The 18,171-nt window shown below is 43.7% G+C and overlaps 1 protein-coding gene across 1 annotated transcript in view; it reads right to left on the bottom strand.

The window, feature by feature from the left end:
- The window catches only part of SNX31 (sorting nexin 31), a 71,162-nt gene extending 55,508 nt beyond the window's left edge, over positions 1–15,654 (bottom strand). The window contains exons 1-3 of the mRNA XM_023184025.2: positions 15,438–15,654; positions 15,265–15,339; positions 1,178–1,292 (exon numbers count right to left, since the gene is read on the bottom strand). Of these exons, the coding sequence (XP_023039793.1) occupies positions 1,178–1,292; positions 15,265–15,339; positions 15,438–15,503 (256 nt within the window). The 5' untranslated portion in view covers positions 15,504–15,654. The remainder of the gene's footprint in view (positions 1–1,177; positions 1,293–15,264; positions 15,340–15,437) is intronic.
- Between the last annotated feature and the right edge of the window lie 2,517 nt (positions 15,655–18,171).

Raw genomic sequence — 18,171 nt, forward strand, 5'->3', positions numbered from 1 at the left:
ATACATACATACATACATACATACATACATACATACATACATACATACATACTGGCTGGGTGCAGTGGCTCATATCTGTAATTCCAGCACTTTGGGAGGCTGACGTGGGAGGATTGCTTAAGGCCAGGGGTTTGAGACCAGCCTGGGCAATATAGTGAGACTCCATCTCTATAAAAAAAATTTTTTTTAATTGGCCAGGCATGGTGTGTTGCACATATAGCCCCAGATTCTTGGGAAGCTGTGGTGGGAGGATTGCTTGACTCCAGGAGATCAAGGCTATAGTGAGCCATGACTGTGCCACTGCACACCAGCCTGGGCAACAGGGAAAGATCCTGTCTCAAAAAATAAAATAAAATCAGCAAGCATATAACTGCTGAGACATTTAAGTTGGGTGTGGTGGCTCACACCTGTAATCCTAACACTTTAGGAAGCTGAGGCAGGAGGATCACTTGAGCCCAGGAATTTGAGACCAGCCTGAGCAACATAGTGAGACCTCATCTATTTTTTTTTTTTTAATCTTTTTTAGAGTCACTGTCTTGCTGTGTCACCCAGGCTGGAGTGCAGTGGAGCAGTCACGGCTCACTGTAGCCTCAGCCTCCTGTGCTCAAGCAATCCTTCCACCTCAGCTTCCTGAGTAGCTGGGATTATAGGCACGCACCACCATACCTGACTAATTTTTAAAATTTTGTTTAGAGACAGGTTCTCTCTATGTTGCTTAGGCTGGTCTTGAACTCCTGGCCTCAAGTGATCCTCCTGCCTCAGCCTCCCAAAGCGCTGAGATTACAGGTGTGAGGAACCATGCCCAGCCAGACCTCATCTCTTTAAAAAAAAAAAAAAAAAAAAAAAGGTATTTTTAAAGCCAAATACAAAGAACACATATTATATGATCCCTTATATATGAAATGTCCAGAATAGGCAAATCTTTAGAGATAAAAATTACAGTAGTAGTTGCCAGGGCCTGGTGGGGGAGGGAAAGAGGACATGATTGCCAATGGGTATGAGGTTTCTTTCGGGGGTGATGACAATATTCTAAAATTAGATTATGGTAATAGTCACACAATTAATTACATAAATATATTGTAAAAGAATTGACTTGTACACTTTAGCAGGTGAATTTTGTGGCATATAACTTGCATTGCATTAAATCTGTTTTTTAAAAAACCCTGCAAATACATACCATTTTGCAAATATTGTTCCAGTTGGTTCCTCCTCTCATCAGCCATAGCTGTGGTCATTGCCAAATAGTACTTTGGTGGGAAGGGTGGCAGGCAATTTCCAAAGACCCGTCTTAGCTGAAAGATCCAGGAAACACAGTTAGGCAGGTGACCTACCAGTTCAGGGTTGATGAGATTACTAAAGCCTCCTCTAGGGCAAGTCCCATCCCAGCACTTTATTTCAAGTTAAGCCTTCCTGGTGGCTCAAAGAGGGAAAAGAGGACAATTTGATTTTCTTAAGGAGGAATTTATTTCAGTATATATTCTGGAGATATTACTAGACATATCACAGACCAGCAGCTCCAGTCTAAGTTTGGTAGAGCTGAGATGTATGTTTATCTTTCATTTGTTTTACAAGACTAGCCACTGCTCACATCATACGATATTATCTTGATTCATTCCACAATAGTGTCTGTGATATCAATGACAACAGAAATTAAATTCCTCAACCCTACCTCCACCAAATCCGAACTTGACAGATGCTTACAGCTGTGTTACCTAATGCTGTAGACCTCTGATATCTCTTAAGAGCTTTCCTGTAAGTGGTTCATCTCATCCTTTTGTTCATTCCAAATCCAGATACTTTTTCTTTTAACCTCCCAATCAAAGCCAAAATACAGCACCTGTGGTGAATCAGCACCTGAACGTGGCTAGTTTGGATTGAGATGTGTTGTAGGTGTAACATGCATTCCAAATTTCAAAGAAGAGAGAATGTAAAATATCTCACTGATAATTTTTATATTGATTACATGTTGAAATGATAATATTTTGGATACATTGAATTAAATAAAATATATTATTAAAATTAATTCCATCTGTTTCCTTTTACTCTTTTTAATGTGCCTATCAGAAAATTTTAAATTACATAGGTGATTCCTCTTTCTTTCTTTCTTTCTTTCCTTTCTTTCTTTTCTTTCTTTCTTTCTTTCTCTCTCTCTCTTTCTCTCTCTCTCTTTCTTTCTTTCTCTTTCTTTTTTTTTTTTTTTTTGAGATGGAGTTTTACTCTTGTTGCCCAGGTTGGAGCGCAATGGCTCAATCGCGGCTTACTGCAACCTCCGCCTCCCAGATTTGAGCAATTCTCCTGCCTCAGCCTCCTGAGTAGCTGGGATTACAGGCATGTGCCACCAGGCCAGGCTAATTTTGTATTTTTAGTACATACAGTGTTTCTCCATGTTGGCCAGGCTGGTCTTGAACTCTCGACCTTAGGTGATCCGCCCGCCTCTGCCTCCCAAAGTGCTGAGATTACAGGCGTGAGCCCGCCGCACCCAGCTGAGAGACACACATTATATTTCTATTGGACCAGTGCTGGTTACAGAATTCCAATAATGCTGACATATGATCCCAAGTAGAAACCAGCCAGGCCCTTCTCTCCCACTTACTCATATATGACCTGTGACCATGGTAGTAATTATTTTTATGGAACCTAAAAAGTGGATGTATAAAAAATTATTTTAAAATTAAGAAAGAAAAGTGTGCATCTTTATTCCAGCCCTACACTTGTAGTGGCAGCTTGAAGGTAAGGCACGGTATCATTCTCCTGAAAATAAGACAAAGGAAACCACTCAGAAATCCAATCCAATCAGGTTTTAACATGGTACCTCTAGAGCAGGAAGGCTGAAATCTTACTATTACCACACTCAGCAGCTTAAAGAAAATGAAAGATGGAATAAGAAAAATGAGGCTGCAAACAGTAAGAATTTTTAATTCCATGGCCTTTGTCACAAATACAGTGAGTATCTGGCAAATATTTACCTTGCATAGATAGGCCCTAACTTCAAAAAAGTCAAGAATCTGTGACTTCCCTCCATGCCCACTACCATCACCCTGGTCCAAGCCACTGTCATCTCTTTTCTAGATTATTGCAGTAGACTTCCAACAAGTGTCTCTGCTTCTACCCATGACTCCTTCAGTCTATTCCTAACATAGCATCTAAAATGATACTTTATTTTTTATTTTATTTATTTTATTTTATTTTATTTTATTGAGACGGAGTCTTGCCCTGCTGTCCAGGCTGGAGTGCAGTGGCATGATCTTGGCTCACTGCAACCTCCACCTCCTGGGTTCAAGCGATTCTCCTGCCTCAGTCTCCCAAGTAGTTGGGACTGCAGGTGTGCACCACCACGCCTGGCTAATTCTTGTATTTTTAGTAGAGATGGGGTTTTGCCATGTTGGCCAGGCTGGTCTCGAACTCCTGACTTCAGGTGATCTGGCTGCCTCGGCCTCCCAAAGTGCTGGGATTACAGGTGTGAGCCACTGCACCCAGCCTAAAGTGATACTTTTAAAATGTAAGTCAGCCAGGTGCAGTAACGCACACCTGTAGTCCCAGCTACTTGGGAGGCTGAGGCAGGAGGGTTGCTTGAACCCAGGAGGTCAAGGCTGTGATGCACTATGATAGCCACTGCCCTCCAGCCTGGGCAACAGAGCAAGACTCTATCATATCTTAAAATAAGAAAAGTAAGTCAGATCATTCCACTGTCTTGCTCAAAATCCTCCTCAACTTCTCATCTCACTCAAGTAAACCCAAAATTCTTACAATGACTTAGAACTACCATCTAATATGGTAGGCATTAGCCACCTGTGAGTAAACTTGAACCTAATTAAAATAATATAAAATTTTTAAATTCAATCTTCAGTCTTGCTAGCTACATCTCAAAGGCTTAATAGCCACTCGAAATATTGTAATTTACTATTCAGTTGGGCAAAGCAGATATAGAGCATTTCCATCAGCACAAAAGTTCTATTGGAAAACATTGGTCTAACATCTGGAGCGGTTATTAACTGCCTGCCTGTGGGCAAAACGTGCTTTTTTTTTTTTTTTTTTTTTTTTGAGACCAAGTCTCGCTCTGCGCCCAGGCTGGAGTGCAGTGGCGCAATCTCAGCTCACTACAAGCTCTTTCTCCTGGGTTCACGCCATTCTCCCGCCTCAGCCTCCCAAGTAACTGGGACTACAGGCACCCGCCACCTGGCTAATTTTTTTTGTATTTTTAGTGGAGATGGGGTTTCACCATGTTAGCCAGGATGGTCTCGATCTCCTGACCTCGTGATCCGTCTGCCTTGGCCTCCCAAAGTGCTGGGATTACAGGCGTGAGCCACCACACCTGGCCCCCTGGTTCATTTTTTTGGTGGTTGGTTGTTTGATTTTTAGATAACTGGAATCTGGTAACAGCAGTTATTTGTGTGATTTAAAATTTTAAAAACTTGTATCTTGAAGAGAATACAGAATATTACAACCACTTTGAAAGACAGTTTGGCAATTTCTTACAAAGCTAAACATAGTCTTACTCTATAATCCAGCAATAAATACGCAACTGATTTGAAAACTGTCCATACAAAATGTTTACGGCAACTTTATTCATAACCCCCAAATGTTTATGGCAACTTTATTCATAATCCCCAAAATTTAAACAACAAAGATGTCCTTCAATCTGTGAATGGATAAGCAAATTGTGATATAGCCACACAATGAAATGTTATTCAGAAATAAAATGAAATAAGCTATCAAAACACAAAAGACATGAATGAAACATAAATAAATATTGCTAAGTGACAGAAGCCCGTCTGGAAAAGCTATATACTATATGATTTCAATTATATGACATTCTGGAAAAGGCAAAAGTATAGAGACTTTATTAAAAGATCAACAGCCACCAAGTTTTGGGGCAGGGAGGTACTGAATAGCTGAAACACATGGAGTTTTTTAGGGCAATGAAACTAGTCTATATGAAACTAGAATTGTGGATGCATGACACTACACATTAGTCAAAATCACAACAGAACTTCATGTTTTCTGAAGTTTACAACAGAAGCTTCATGTTTGCAAATATTTTTAGAAATAATTTAGGAGGTTGGGAGAATCTGAAGATGGAATGTAGAATGTGATAAAACTATGTTACAAATGTATGAAACCAGTTCACTGAACGTGGTGAGAAACAAAGTGCTGACCTAAGTCGCTTTAAATGAGTGGAGTCTGTAAACTAAAGGCAAAGAAACTAACTGTACACAGCCACTGGACTCTGGCTGATAAAGCTGTTTCCCACAGGAGTATAGGTTAACAGCACTATACTCCTACATGTGTATACAGAATCAAACAAGTAAATGAATGGCAGATAGTGGGAATCAATGAATGGCAGATAGTGGGAATCAGGTTTCCAACTGTTGTAGTGGGAGTTTACACATAAGGGGAAGAGGCTAGAATGATCCATGTGGTAATGCACTAGAGTTGAATATATTAGTATGACCACATGTTTAGTTTAATATAGATACGGATGATTACATATAGAAATATTTGTTCATATGTCTGTATACATGGGTTAGTATACACACATATATTTCCTTGCTCTGTCAGCTGAGAGGACATAGATGCAACAACACTCCAGTAGCAATGAACATATCTAGTGCCCAGATCTTAGTTTCCAATACCATTCTACAATAAATGCAACCAAGGATCTATGGAGAAATGGCTGATTTCTAGGACTGAGGCAGGAAATATACAGGATGGGCCTGGAGTATCTTGTAGCTCCAGAAAGTAAGGAAATATTCAAAACAAATGAAAAAAACAAATCATGAATGGGAGTGCCTCAGACACAAAGGAGCAAAATGAAAGAGCTTCCATGGGCCAAGATGGAATCATTTGACCAACCAAGTAGTGGTGAAATATAACCCAAAGTATAAAGTGAATATCCATGAGTCCTTATAGACTTGTTATTAAATAAATAGGAGCAACTAGACAAATCTCCTGTGCAGAAGAACATCAGATAATTTCTTTTTCTTTCTTTTTTTTGGAGACGGAGTCTTGCTCTTGTTGCCCAGGCCACAGTGCAATGGTGCGATCTCGGCTCACTGCAACCTCTGCCTCCTGGGTTCAAGTGATTCTCCTGCCTTAGCCTCCCAAGTAGCTGGGATTAAAGGCATGCACCACCACACCTGGCTAATTTTGTATTTTTAGTAGAGATGGAGTTTCTCCATGTTGGTCAGGCTGGTCTTGAACTCCTGACCTCAAGGGATCTGCCCACCTCGGCCTCCCAAAGTGCTGGGATTACAGGCCTGAGCCACTGCGCCCAGCCATATCAGATAATTTCTACAGATACTCCTCAAGGAGGGGGAGCATAAATCCCCACTCTCAGTGTGGGCTGCACGTAGTTACTTCCTTCCAAAGAGGACACTTTGGAAAGAGAAGACAAAAGAGGAACTTTACAATGGAGAAACCTGACAAATACTACCTCACCCAAGTGAAGAAGATCAACATCAAGAGTGTAAGTCAGATGATAGTAGGTACCCTTGACATGATGTGATTAAAGTGGTACTTTATCTCTGGGGTCTTCATCCCCCCAACCTGTAACCCCCATCTAATCATGTGAAAAATGTAAGACAAATTCCAAGAAGGATATTCTACAAACTATCTGACAAGTACTCCTTAAAATTATCAAGGTCATTAAACATAAGGAAAATCTAAGAAACTGTCACAGTCAAGAGGAACTCAAGGAGACCTAACAACTCAATGTAACGTGGTACCCTGGCCGGGGTCCTGGAAGAAAAACAGGACATTAGGTAAACACTAAGGACGTCTGAAAAGTTATAGATTGTAGTTAATAAGAATGTATCAATACTGATTTGTTCATTGTAATGAATGTACCATATTAATATAAAACCTTAGTAATAGAGGAAGCTGTGGATTATATGGAAACCCTCTGTCCTATCTTCTCTGTTAACTAAAACTGTTTCAAAAAATAAAGTTTATTTAAAAAAAAAAAACTGATGCTCTGGCTTCTCTTGAAAACTGAGATCTGCAATCAATAGGTTCACACTCAGGCAACTGTCTGGTGAGGGGACCTAAGCCGTTCCCACCACTCTCCACTGTTGTTCACTTGATCCTCATCTCTCATTTAAAGTACTTGCCGGTTGGCTGCGGTGGCTCACGCCTGTAATCCCAACACTTTGGGAGGCCTAGGCAGGCAGATTGCTTGAGCCCATGAGTTTAAGACCAGCCTAGGTAACACGGCAAGATGTTGTCTCTACTAAATACAAAAAATTAAGCCAAGTGTGGTAGCATGTGCCTGTAGTCCCAGCTACTCAGGAGGTTGAGATGGGAGAATAACCTTAGCTGGAGACGTCAATGCTAAGGCTACAGTGAGCTGAGATCACACCACTGCACTCGGGCCTGGGCCACAGGAGTAACACTTTGTCTCAAGAAAACAAAACAAACAAACAAAAAATGTATATATATAACTTGCCTGTAGCCATTTAAGTTTGCAATCTCTCATCTAAACCTAGAATAATTTTTTTTTTTTTTTTTTTGAGACAGGGTCTTACTCCTGTGGCCCAGGCTAGAGTACGATTAAACCTAGTATAAAATATTATAGCGACAATTCTGTTTCTTTTAAACTCAACGAAATTTTTCCGCCCTTCCAGAAACTGTCAAAAGGCATCCCAGTTGGAGCGTTATCCCAGGCAGTGCTGCTGAAACAACCTGGGATTGATGCACCTATCTCTGCTAATTCCATTAAATAGAAGCAAAAATTTGACTTCTTTGTGTACAATTATTTCTTGGCTAACTGATGAAGTGATCTTGAACAGGCAATTGTCTTCATTGGCATGTGTTTGTTAATGTCGCAGATGTTCCCGAATCAGTTCTAATCACAGCAGCCTTGAATGAATAGGGCTGCCTGAGTTATCCATCTGCAAGACAGTATCTTGGGGAAGCTCTGAGGCCAAGATCTGGGGAAAAATCAACAAGGATTAAGGTTCTAATACCTATCACAGAGCAGAAACCCTCCCAGCAGGTTTTTACCTGAGCTGACTTGTCAAGGAATCTTTCCTCTCCCTTCTCTGATACTGATCTAAGGGGGACAATGAACGTAAAAGAAACTGAGTAGTTAAATGTGCCAAAAGTCAACAATCAAATCCAAATTCAACGCCACCAAAAGAGGACCTATTCTATGGGTCTGGTGCACAGTTGAGCTATCAAAACCACCAGCGTACTGAGAATTATCTGGTACTACAGTTCAGCCCTATCTGTCTTTCAAAAACCTATTTAAAGAGTTCAAAAGGAAAACATACCTCTCCTGCTCTTTTATTATGTGGTGTTTTTGTTTGTTTGGGGTATTGTGGGGGTTTTTTAAGACTATTCTCTGACAAATATATTCATAAACCCCAGAACAGGCCAGGCGTTGGCTCATGCTTGTAATCCTAGCACTTTGGGAGGCTGAGGCGGGCAGATCACCTGAGGTCAGGAGTTCAAGACCAGCCTGGCCAACATGGCAAAACTCTGTCTCTACTAGAAATACAAAAATTAGCCAGGTGTGGTGGCAGGCACCTGTAATCCCAGGTACCTGGGAGGCTGAGGCAGGAGAATCACTTGAACCTGGCAGAGGTGGAAGTTGCAGTGAGCGGAGATCGCACCACTTCACTGCAGCCTAGGTAAAAGAGTGAGACTCCATCTCAAAACAAAACAAAACAAAAAACAAAAACAAAAACAAATCCCAGAACAATCTCCTGTACCAACTTCCTCTTCGTACAGCTCTGCCTTTTAACATGAAGAAGCCTTTACAGGTCAGTTGAAAATGTCACCTAGTTCCCCCACCTTACTGCATCCACACCCCCCCACCCCATACCTATGCCAAAATGGTAATGGCCAGGGACAAGTAGAATTACAGACACAAAAGTCTGTTTCTAAGTCAACTCGTTCATCCTACCTCTCCAAGTCCCCTTGTAGTTAAAAACCCAAATTCACTAGATAAAGGGCCACAGCTCAGAGTCTGGGTGGTGGCATCTAGCACCTAACAGCATGGCCTAGAACTTGCATATTATCCCATTTGTTCCTCAAAACAGTACTACGAGGTAGATAGATCCTCAGCACCATGAACATAGTCAAATTCCACCTTGAGCAGGAGCAACCCCAGACTCAGGGAGATGAAGTGACTTAAAACTAGGACATCCAAGCTAATGACTGGCAGAAGATGGAATCAGTCTTCTCGCTGCTGTCATCACCATCACCATCACCTTTTCCACCAAATCTCTGCTGAGCAACTACCAAGGCAGAATTCCATGCTAGGTTTTCCATACCCATAAGCCTTCATTCTGTCCCTTCATTCAAATATTTGTGTTTTGCTTGTAAATAATCAGGGAAGACAAAATATACACACAAAAAGAGGAAGGAGCATGACAAGGTTGAAACATGAGGTGGCACAGCAATCAGAAAAAGGCATCTCATGCAATCAAGGGGGACTTCCTAGAGGACATGGGACTGAGGTGGGCTTTGAGAAACGATTGCTCCCTTGACGGGTAGACTAAAACCAGGAGTCATCCCCTGTAGAGGAAGTGAGCCAGGCAGAGACAAAAAGTGAGCCAGCCTGATAGGAACAGGAGGTATGGGTAGGGAAAGAGGAGATCAGGTTAGGTCAGAGGGGAAGCAGCCAGGTTGGGTCAGCACTTGGCAGGAAGGACAACTGAACCAGCGCTTACAGGCTGCACAGCCCTCCCCCCCTGCTGACGGGTCCTTTGCAAGCTCTCCCAACTTGTCCCCATTGCCATGTCTGATGCTGGCAAAGTACAAAGAAACGGAGCCCTATATCACTGTTCACAGAGCCCCATATCACTTACACAAGATGGCCTCATCTGTAACTTGGTCTAAATGAGCTGATTAAATGCTTCCCTCACAGATTTCTTTAAATCTATTTGGGCAGGGTGGTGCCGGCAAGAGCAGGGGCATAAATCAAACTGGTTTTGTTTATCTAAAGGCACAGAAAAAGGTGGGGTCAGCCAGTTCACACAGCAGGAAGACAGGCAGCACTGAGCAGCACAGGGTCAGCTGCCAGAGGCTGAGGGAGCCTCACTGCGGACAGGGCTGTAGGTGAGGATGACAGGGGGTGCAGGTCACAGCAGAGCCCATGGAAACACACCCACCTCTTCCCAAGGTCCAGTTTTCCCTTTTCCTGTTTTTATTTTTGTTTTGAGACTGAGTCTCCCTCTGTTGCCCAGCCTCAAATGCAGTGGTGGTGAGATCTCAGGTCACTGCAATCTGTGCCTCCTGGGTTCAAGCAATTCTCATCCTCCCAAGTAGCTCCCAAGTAGCTGGGATTATAGGCACATGCTACCACACCTGGTTTAATTTTTTGTATTTTAGTAGAGACAGGCTTTTACCATGTTGCCCGGGCTGGTCTCAAACTCTTGAGCTGAAGTGATCCACCCACCTCGGCCTCCCAAAATGCTGGGATTTCAGGTGTGAGCCACTGCACCTGGCCAATCCAGGTCCAGTTTTTATGCATTAGCTCTCCACATACCCTGGCTGAGATGGAGTAGAGGCCACCTCACCTGTGCCAGGTACTGCCCCTCAATCTCAGTTATCCAACATGCAAAATATAAGCCCAATTCTTAAAGCCAAAGATCACACATGTTACAGTAATAGTCATAATTTAACAGAATGCATGGCATATAATAGAAACTTAGTAAATATTTCTTAAGCAAATAATCAGTTAATTCTATAGATGAAAACTATCATATCAGGATGCAGAACTTCCCAGAAAATAAACTGGAAATAAACTCATATTCCCCAAACACACGCACAGATGGGACCTTTCTACTATTTCGTTTTTGACAGTGCTCTGTGTTAAATCAGATTAAGAATTCTGAGCTGTTTCACATCCTCCACTGAATAGGAGAAATAAAAACTAGCTGAGAAGTATCTGGGAGAGGTCACCCAACCTTTCAGTCTCAGACTTCGGGTGGTCAGATAAAATACAGGATGCTCAATTAAATATGTATCAAGTGGTACATGGGACATACTAAAAAAAATTGTTGTTGACTTGTAATTTAAATTTAACTAGGAGACTTTGTATTTGAATTTGCTAAATCTAGCGACCCTACGGAGACTCTTCCTGGTTTTTTTTGTTTTTGTTTTTGTTTTTTGTTTTTTGTTTTTGAAACAGGGTCTCACTCTGTCACCCAGGTTGGAGTGCAGTGGCACAATCTGGGCTCGCTGCAACCTCCACCTCCCAGGCTCAAGCAATCCTCCCACCTCAGGCTCCTGAATAGCTGGGATTACAGGAGCACCACCATGCCTAGCTAATTTTTTGTATTTTTGGTAGAGACAGGGTTTTGCCATGTTTCCCAGGCTGGTCTTGAACTCCCGAGCTCAGGCAGTCCACCCACCTTAACCTCTCAAAGTGCTGGGATTGCAGGTGTGAAACACCATACCCAGCCTCAGACTCTTTACCTATAAAATGAGAGTGATGATGATGATTGAACTGCTGACCTCACTGGGGACTTGCTGGAACAAAATCCTGTGTCTGGAGCTCTCATGACAGAGAGTGGATGTTGGAGGCCTGCGGTCAGGGCTGAGTGAAGGGGATTGAGAGCAAAAAGAATATTGGGGCCAAGGGCAAACTTCCCCTTCATCCTCTGAAGCTTCACTGAAAAATCAACTGACAGAAGGCAAATTCACAGGAGAAAAGGCATACAAATTTACTAACATGCGCGGGAGTCTTACAAAATATAAGAACTCAGAGAAATGACCAGATGGTTGATAGTTTTATACCATCTTGAGATTACAGAAAAAAAGCAGGGCTTAGAGCATGGCCAAAAACAGGCTATGGTGGCAAATCAGGTTATGGTGGCAAGACAGGTCATGGGAAGAAGAGGAGAGACCTGGCTAGCAAAGGTGGTCTTAGTATACAGTGGAAACCCACAGGTAGCAGCTCTCAGAGAAAATAGTTGGTAAACATTTCTTTCAGACATTTAAAGGTGTCAGACTCTCTGTGATTATTTCCTAAATCTGAACAAGTGAGGACTTCAGAGAAAGCCTGGCTGCATCAATACAAATTCTCTCTACAGGTGCAAATCTCCTCCACAAAAGGCAGCTTTTCAGCTATTCTGATATTTCCAGCTCTCTACACAGCCATCTTGAAATATGTCATAGTAGTACATTTTGGGATAAAATATTTTGGTTTCCTTCAAGGACAAGTGAGTTTTAGAGTGAGGCCAAATTTTTTTTTTTTTTTTTTTTTTTGAGACGGAGTCTTGCTCTGCCGCCCAGGCTGGAGTGCAGTGGCCGGATCTCAGCTCACTGCAAGCTCCGCCTCCCGGGTTTACGCCATTCTCCTGCCTCAGCCTCCCGAATAGCTGGGACTGCAGGCGCCCGCCACAATGCCCGGCTAGTTTTTTGTATTTTTTTTAGTAGAGACGGGGTTTCACCGTGTTAGCCAGGATGGTCTCGATCTCCTGACCTTGTGATCCACCCGTCTCGGCCTCCCAAAGTGCTGGGATTACAGGCTTGAGCCACCGTGCCCAGCAAAATTTTTAACCTTGATCATGGTGGTGGTAATTGTATACATTTACCAAAATTCATTACACTGAACTCATAAAGTTGGGGAATTTTATTGCATTACATGATTCCAAAATATAGTAAAAGTATGTTAGTTTAGGACTTAGTCATTTGACTCATTGTTTTACTAATACGATTTATTTTATCAACTTTAGAAAGAAACCACATTAATGTAATAGGTCAGAGCAGGTTCTGGAAATCAAATCCCGCCTCCAACAGTAACAATATGTCTTTGGGAAAATTGTGCCTCAGTTTCTTCATCTGTTAAATTGGACTAATTCTAATGCTAGCTCATAAGGCTATTGTAAAAATTAAGCTATTAGGGGTAAAGTGTTTGGTACCAAACTCAGCACACAGTAACTACCTGTTATTGTTTCATATTGATTATAAATACCAACAGCCATCTAAGATCTAAATAGTTCCTTTAAAAATGTAGTAGTTTGTACAGAAAGGGGAAAAATGATAAATATTGATATAAGATATATGGAAGCTAGAAACTAGACAAAGACATTTCCATTTTAGGCCGGGGGCGGTGGCTCAAGCCTGTAATCCCAGCACTTTGGGAGGCCGAGACGGGCAGATCACAAGGTCAGGAGATGGAGACCATCCTGGCTAACACAGTAAAACCCCGTCTCTACTAAAAAATACAAAAAACTAGCCAGGCGAGGTGGCGGAGCCTGTAGTCCCAGCTACCCGGGAGGCTGAGGCAGGAGAATGGCGTGAACCCGGGAGGCGGAGCTTGCAGTGAGCTGAGATCCGGCCACAGCACTCCAGCCTGGGTGACAGAGCGAGACCCTGTCTCAAAAAAAAAAAAAAGAAAAGAAATTTCCATTTTAGGATTTTGAGAAATCTAGGACAAATATGAAATATTTATTAAAATCTATTGTATATCCTACTGAGGGCACTAAGCTATGGTAATTCAATATTTATTTAAAGGCCCCTATAGTAAATAACAGACAATTTCTACCTCATATCTTACCAAATAGAAGATCAAGAATAAAAGTTACTCACTCCATGCCTCTGCTTCTGGACCTGCCAGGATTTGGTTCATCTGAGTTTTTCTGAAAATAAGCATTTTCCCAAGTCTGTTGGGTAAGGAGGGCCAGATTCAGGAAAAAGCTTGAAGCCTCTGAGTCCACAAATGTTTGCTGAGCATACATTATGTACCAGGCCCTACGAACAGCTGGCCCCTAATCTTCACAAGCACACTGTGAGGCTGACACCCATAAGGACCTATTTGCTTATTATTTCCCCTTCCCCACCTCAAGCTGCAGGAAGACGGAGGAGGGTAGGAGAGGATACCCTGCCTCCCCCTGCCAGTGCCTAAGACACCCATCATTTCTCTTCCTTTGAGATCCCTGCCTCTGCAGTCCTCACAATTCCCCATGTGTTTCAGTCACAAGTAGCTTCTTATCTTCCAGAGGTCTGAATCTATGCCGTTCTTCATTCAATCACTTGACAATCTTCCAAAGAACCTACTGGGTCACAGCACTAGTAATACAAAGATGACCACTCAAATTAACTAGTAACCACATTACAACTGCTCTTGGTTGACTTTAAAGATACTTAATCTCACCTTGAAAATGGACTTTCCGATACTAGCAAGAAGGCTTGCTACAGTGGCAATTTCAATAGCAGAAAAAACAAACCAAGCTGTCGGTCAACAGAAGATGGTTAAATGAAACATGGTGTATCTAACTCACTAGAAACCCAGAGATTGTCTGAAAAAACTCTCTCAAAAAAAATTAATAGTTGTTGCCTCTGGGAAAGTTTTTTCTGTTTTCTCTATACTTTTTTTTTTTTGAATAGAGACAAGGTCTCGGCTGTGTTGCCCAGGCTGGTCTCAAACTCTGGGACTCAAGTAATCCTCCTGCCTCAGTCTCCCAAAGTATTAGTATTATAAGCATAAGCCAAGGTGCCTGGGCTATACCTTTGTTTTTAAGGTTAGGTATGTGCTCTCTATAATCTAAAATCTAAAACAAACAAACAAAAAAAGCACTATTCATGGGAGAGTGGAGGAGGAGGGTAAAGCTTATTGTCTAAACTTTCATTTACTTCTCTAATCCATTGTGAAGACTTATAACACCTCCTTATAAGAACAATGAAACCCATTAGAGCAGACTAATAAATCAGTCTGCCTCCCAGAGAAAATACTGTCAAGACAGCAGGGTAGGAAACAATCCTAGCTTGGTAAGTCATGTTCCCTGGTTCCCAGCTTGCCAGTACTTGAAGCCTCATGGCCATTCGAAAACAAAACTAGTGACACACCTTTTTAAAGGGGGCAAACTTAAGAAACTCTCGAGACAAAGGAGATTAAACACCCATATACAAGACTCCAAAGACTCTAGGCTTTGATTTAGACCCAGTTTGCTCATTTTGGAGGGAGACATTGTCCTGGGGAACAGCGGGCACTGAAATGGGGCCCAGCATAGCCCCAGCGCCCTGCCAGGCAGGGCTCGAGGGGATCACCGGGCTGCGAGGCTCTTGGGAGAATCACCTACGCCCGGTTTCCTCATCTCACAGCTGTAGGCCACCGGGAGCCGCAGCGTGCATTCATCCAACTGTGTGCCAAGCAATTCAGTTCATCTTTACCACGACCCTGTTTCACAGTAGGAAGCCCGAGGCCCTGAAAGGCCCAGTGTCTTGCCAGAGTCAGAGGAACAGAGCGCTTTGGGGACAGCTTTCTCCACCTGTCTCAGTGGATGGGCTCGTACCCGCCTCCAACCTGCTCACCTGTTCGTTCCAATCGTGCAGCTGGCTGTACCGCACCCTGCAGAAGAGGAACCCATCCAGATACACGGAATACAACTGCAAACACAGACACCCCGTCCCGGGTAAGCCGAGGGATAGGTGAGCATTGTCACCGGCCCCCTCCCTGCCCAGCCCGACCCCGGCCCTGGGCGCACCACGTAGCGGCCCCCCAGCGCGTCGGACCGCTGCTGGGACACCGGGATACAGAAATGCATCTTCATGGCTGGGCGGTGGCCTGGGAGCAGCGCTGAAAACCCGACCTGCGGCGGCGGCGCGGTGCGCAGCTCTGAGCTCGGCAGCAGCGGACGCAGCTGGGTCTGCCACGCGACTCAGGGCGAATCCCGGCGCCCGCTCTCCCTGGCCCGGGGCATCCACAGGTGGGGCCGGGGCCGGGCTGCGCCGCCTCCCAGTGCCCGCCCCATCCAGCCCCGCCGCTCGGTCCCGGGATAGGTGACGACTGGGGCTGGGGCACATCCACGACCACCCCCACCCCAGACATCGGCCACTGTTGGCATTTTCTCCAAGAGGGCCCGCGAGGGGCTTGAAAACAGTTTGAGTCCCATTGCCTGCCAACACTGCCTGCAGTGCACTAATTAAGATTTCTGGAATTACATAGATCTGGTAACTGCCTTATGATTAGCAGGGTAGCAGGGTTATGTTTGGTCAGTTTTTTGTATTGACATTTGTTAAATGTAACACAAGACATTCAGCAATATATGCAACCCTGCTTTAGTGTTATTCTTTCAATCTTGTTGTTTCCCCTTAAAATACCAGAAGCCCTCCAAAATGGAAATGGCTTGAGTCTCTCTTGGTCCTTTAGAAGCCCTCATTTTTAGACAGGTCCATTCACATATACACTTGGTTCTCTGGACTACCCAGTGCAAGTTCTTTCAACAGTCTCTCATTTTTAGTTGCTGTGGAAAATAATCTTCCTAATTCTCTTATTTTAGTTAAATGAGACTAGAATTCCTCCCACCTCGCCGTGATCACTGAGCACAGAGATGTTGCAGCTCTCGCCAACCTGTTCTGTAGTGAGCCCTGGGCTAACTCCATTCTTCCCTCTTTCCCTTAATCTACCCATAACTCTTCCAGGTAAACAGAGGACATCCTACCATGGACAAAACAGGCCCAGGGGGAGGAGGAACTTGTCCAGGTTCACAGGGCATTTTTTTTCGTGGGTCTGAGTCATTTACTGCAGGACTTCATCAGGATCATTGAAAGTTCTTTCAAACGTCAGTCATCTCTGGGTAAGAGCTGCATGTCTGAAATGGGAATTTGAAACTAGGGAAGGGGAAGCGACGCCTGACAAACACCGGTGCCTCCTGTGTGCTTGCTGTGTGCCAGGACCTGACATATGCTATGTCATTTAATTTTCACAATCACCTTGGGCTAGGAGCAATTGACAGTTCTGGTCTTATAGAAAAGAAAATTGAGACATAGGGCCGTTAAGTGAGGGAAGCAATATCATATAGTAGTTAAGAGAATGGCAACAGGAATTCGTGTCCCAGCTTAGTAGCTTCTAGTTGAGAGACCTTGGGCAAATTAGTGGTCTCTCTTTTTTTTTTTTTTTTTTTTGAGACAGAGTTTTGCTCTTGTTGCCCAGGTTGGAGTGCAATGGCACGATCTCAGCTCACCACAACCTCTGCCTCCCGGGTTCAAGTGATTATCCTGCCTCAGCCTCCTGAGTAGCGGGGATTATAGGCATGCGCCACCACACCTGGCTAATTTTGTATTTTTTAATAAAGACAGGGTTTCTCCATGTTGGTTAGGCTGGTCTCGAACTCCTGACCTCAGGTGATCCACCCACCTCGGCCTCCCAAAGTGCTGAGATTACAGGTGTGAAATTAGTGCACTCTTTAAGCTGCAGTTCCTTCTTATGAAATCATGTTAATAACTCTACTCACTTCAAGGGAATTTTCACTCCATGATAGATGGGCCTTAGGGTATTTCCCCTGCCCATAGGCCATCTCTGATCTGGAAGGCCTCCCTATACCAAGGCCGGGGCATCCCTGTGTGCCTCTTGGAGCAAAGGCTGATCAGGGCAGCTCCGGAATCTAGTCTGATCTTCAGGGCAAAGCAGAGCATTTTGGTTAGACCCAGAAGTGGCCCCAGCCTTCCTGGAACTTTCTTGCTCCAGTGAATGGCCTGGACCCTGGCTTCACCCCATGGCGATGTCCACACAGGGCCGTTCCCTTCCTTTCACTAAGTGCCCCCCGGGAGTTGAACTGGAACAGGACAGGCCTCTGTGCAAGTCACTGTCCTCTTGCATACCTGACCTCTGTTGTAGCCATTCAGTCATTCAGTCAGTGAACATTATTGAGCTCCTTCTGTGTACTCCACACTGCAAGACAATCTTCAAACATAACCAAGAGGTAAGTATAATAATGGTAGCTTATGCGATTGGAGGCGCAGCTCTGAACACTTTACATGAATGAAGTCATTTAATTCTCACAATTGCCTGAAGTAAGTACTGATGTTATTCTCATTTCACAGATGGGGAAACTGAGGCATAGAGCAATGAAGAAACCTGTTCTGCATTGCAGAATTTGTGAGTGGTAGAGTGGGGATGTGAAGTAGGTGGGCTGCCTCTAGAGCCTGTGCTCTGTGAAGCTGCTTTTCAGGGGGTCTGGGGAAATCTGTACCATGACTTGACAAGTGCACCCTTTACAAGTTTTTAATTCCTGTTTTTTTTTTTTTTTTTTTTTTGAGATGGTGTCTTGCTCAGTCAGCCATGCTGGCGTGCAGTGGCGCGATCTTGGCTCACTGCAAGCTCTGCCTCCCAGGTTTACGCCATTCTCCTGCCTCAGCTTCCCAAGTAGCTGGAACTACAGGCATCCGCCACAACGCCCAGATAATTTTTTTGTATTTTTAGTAGAGATGGGGTTTCAC

This window comes from Piliocolobus tephrosceles, chromosome 7 (assembly GCF_002776525.5).
Source record: "Piliocolobus tephrosceles isolate RC106 chromosome 7, ASM277652v3, whole genome shotgun sequence".
NCBI lineage: Eukaryota > Metazoa > Chordata > Mammalia > Primates > Cercopithecidae > Piliocolobus > Piliocolobus tephrosceles.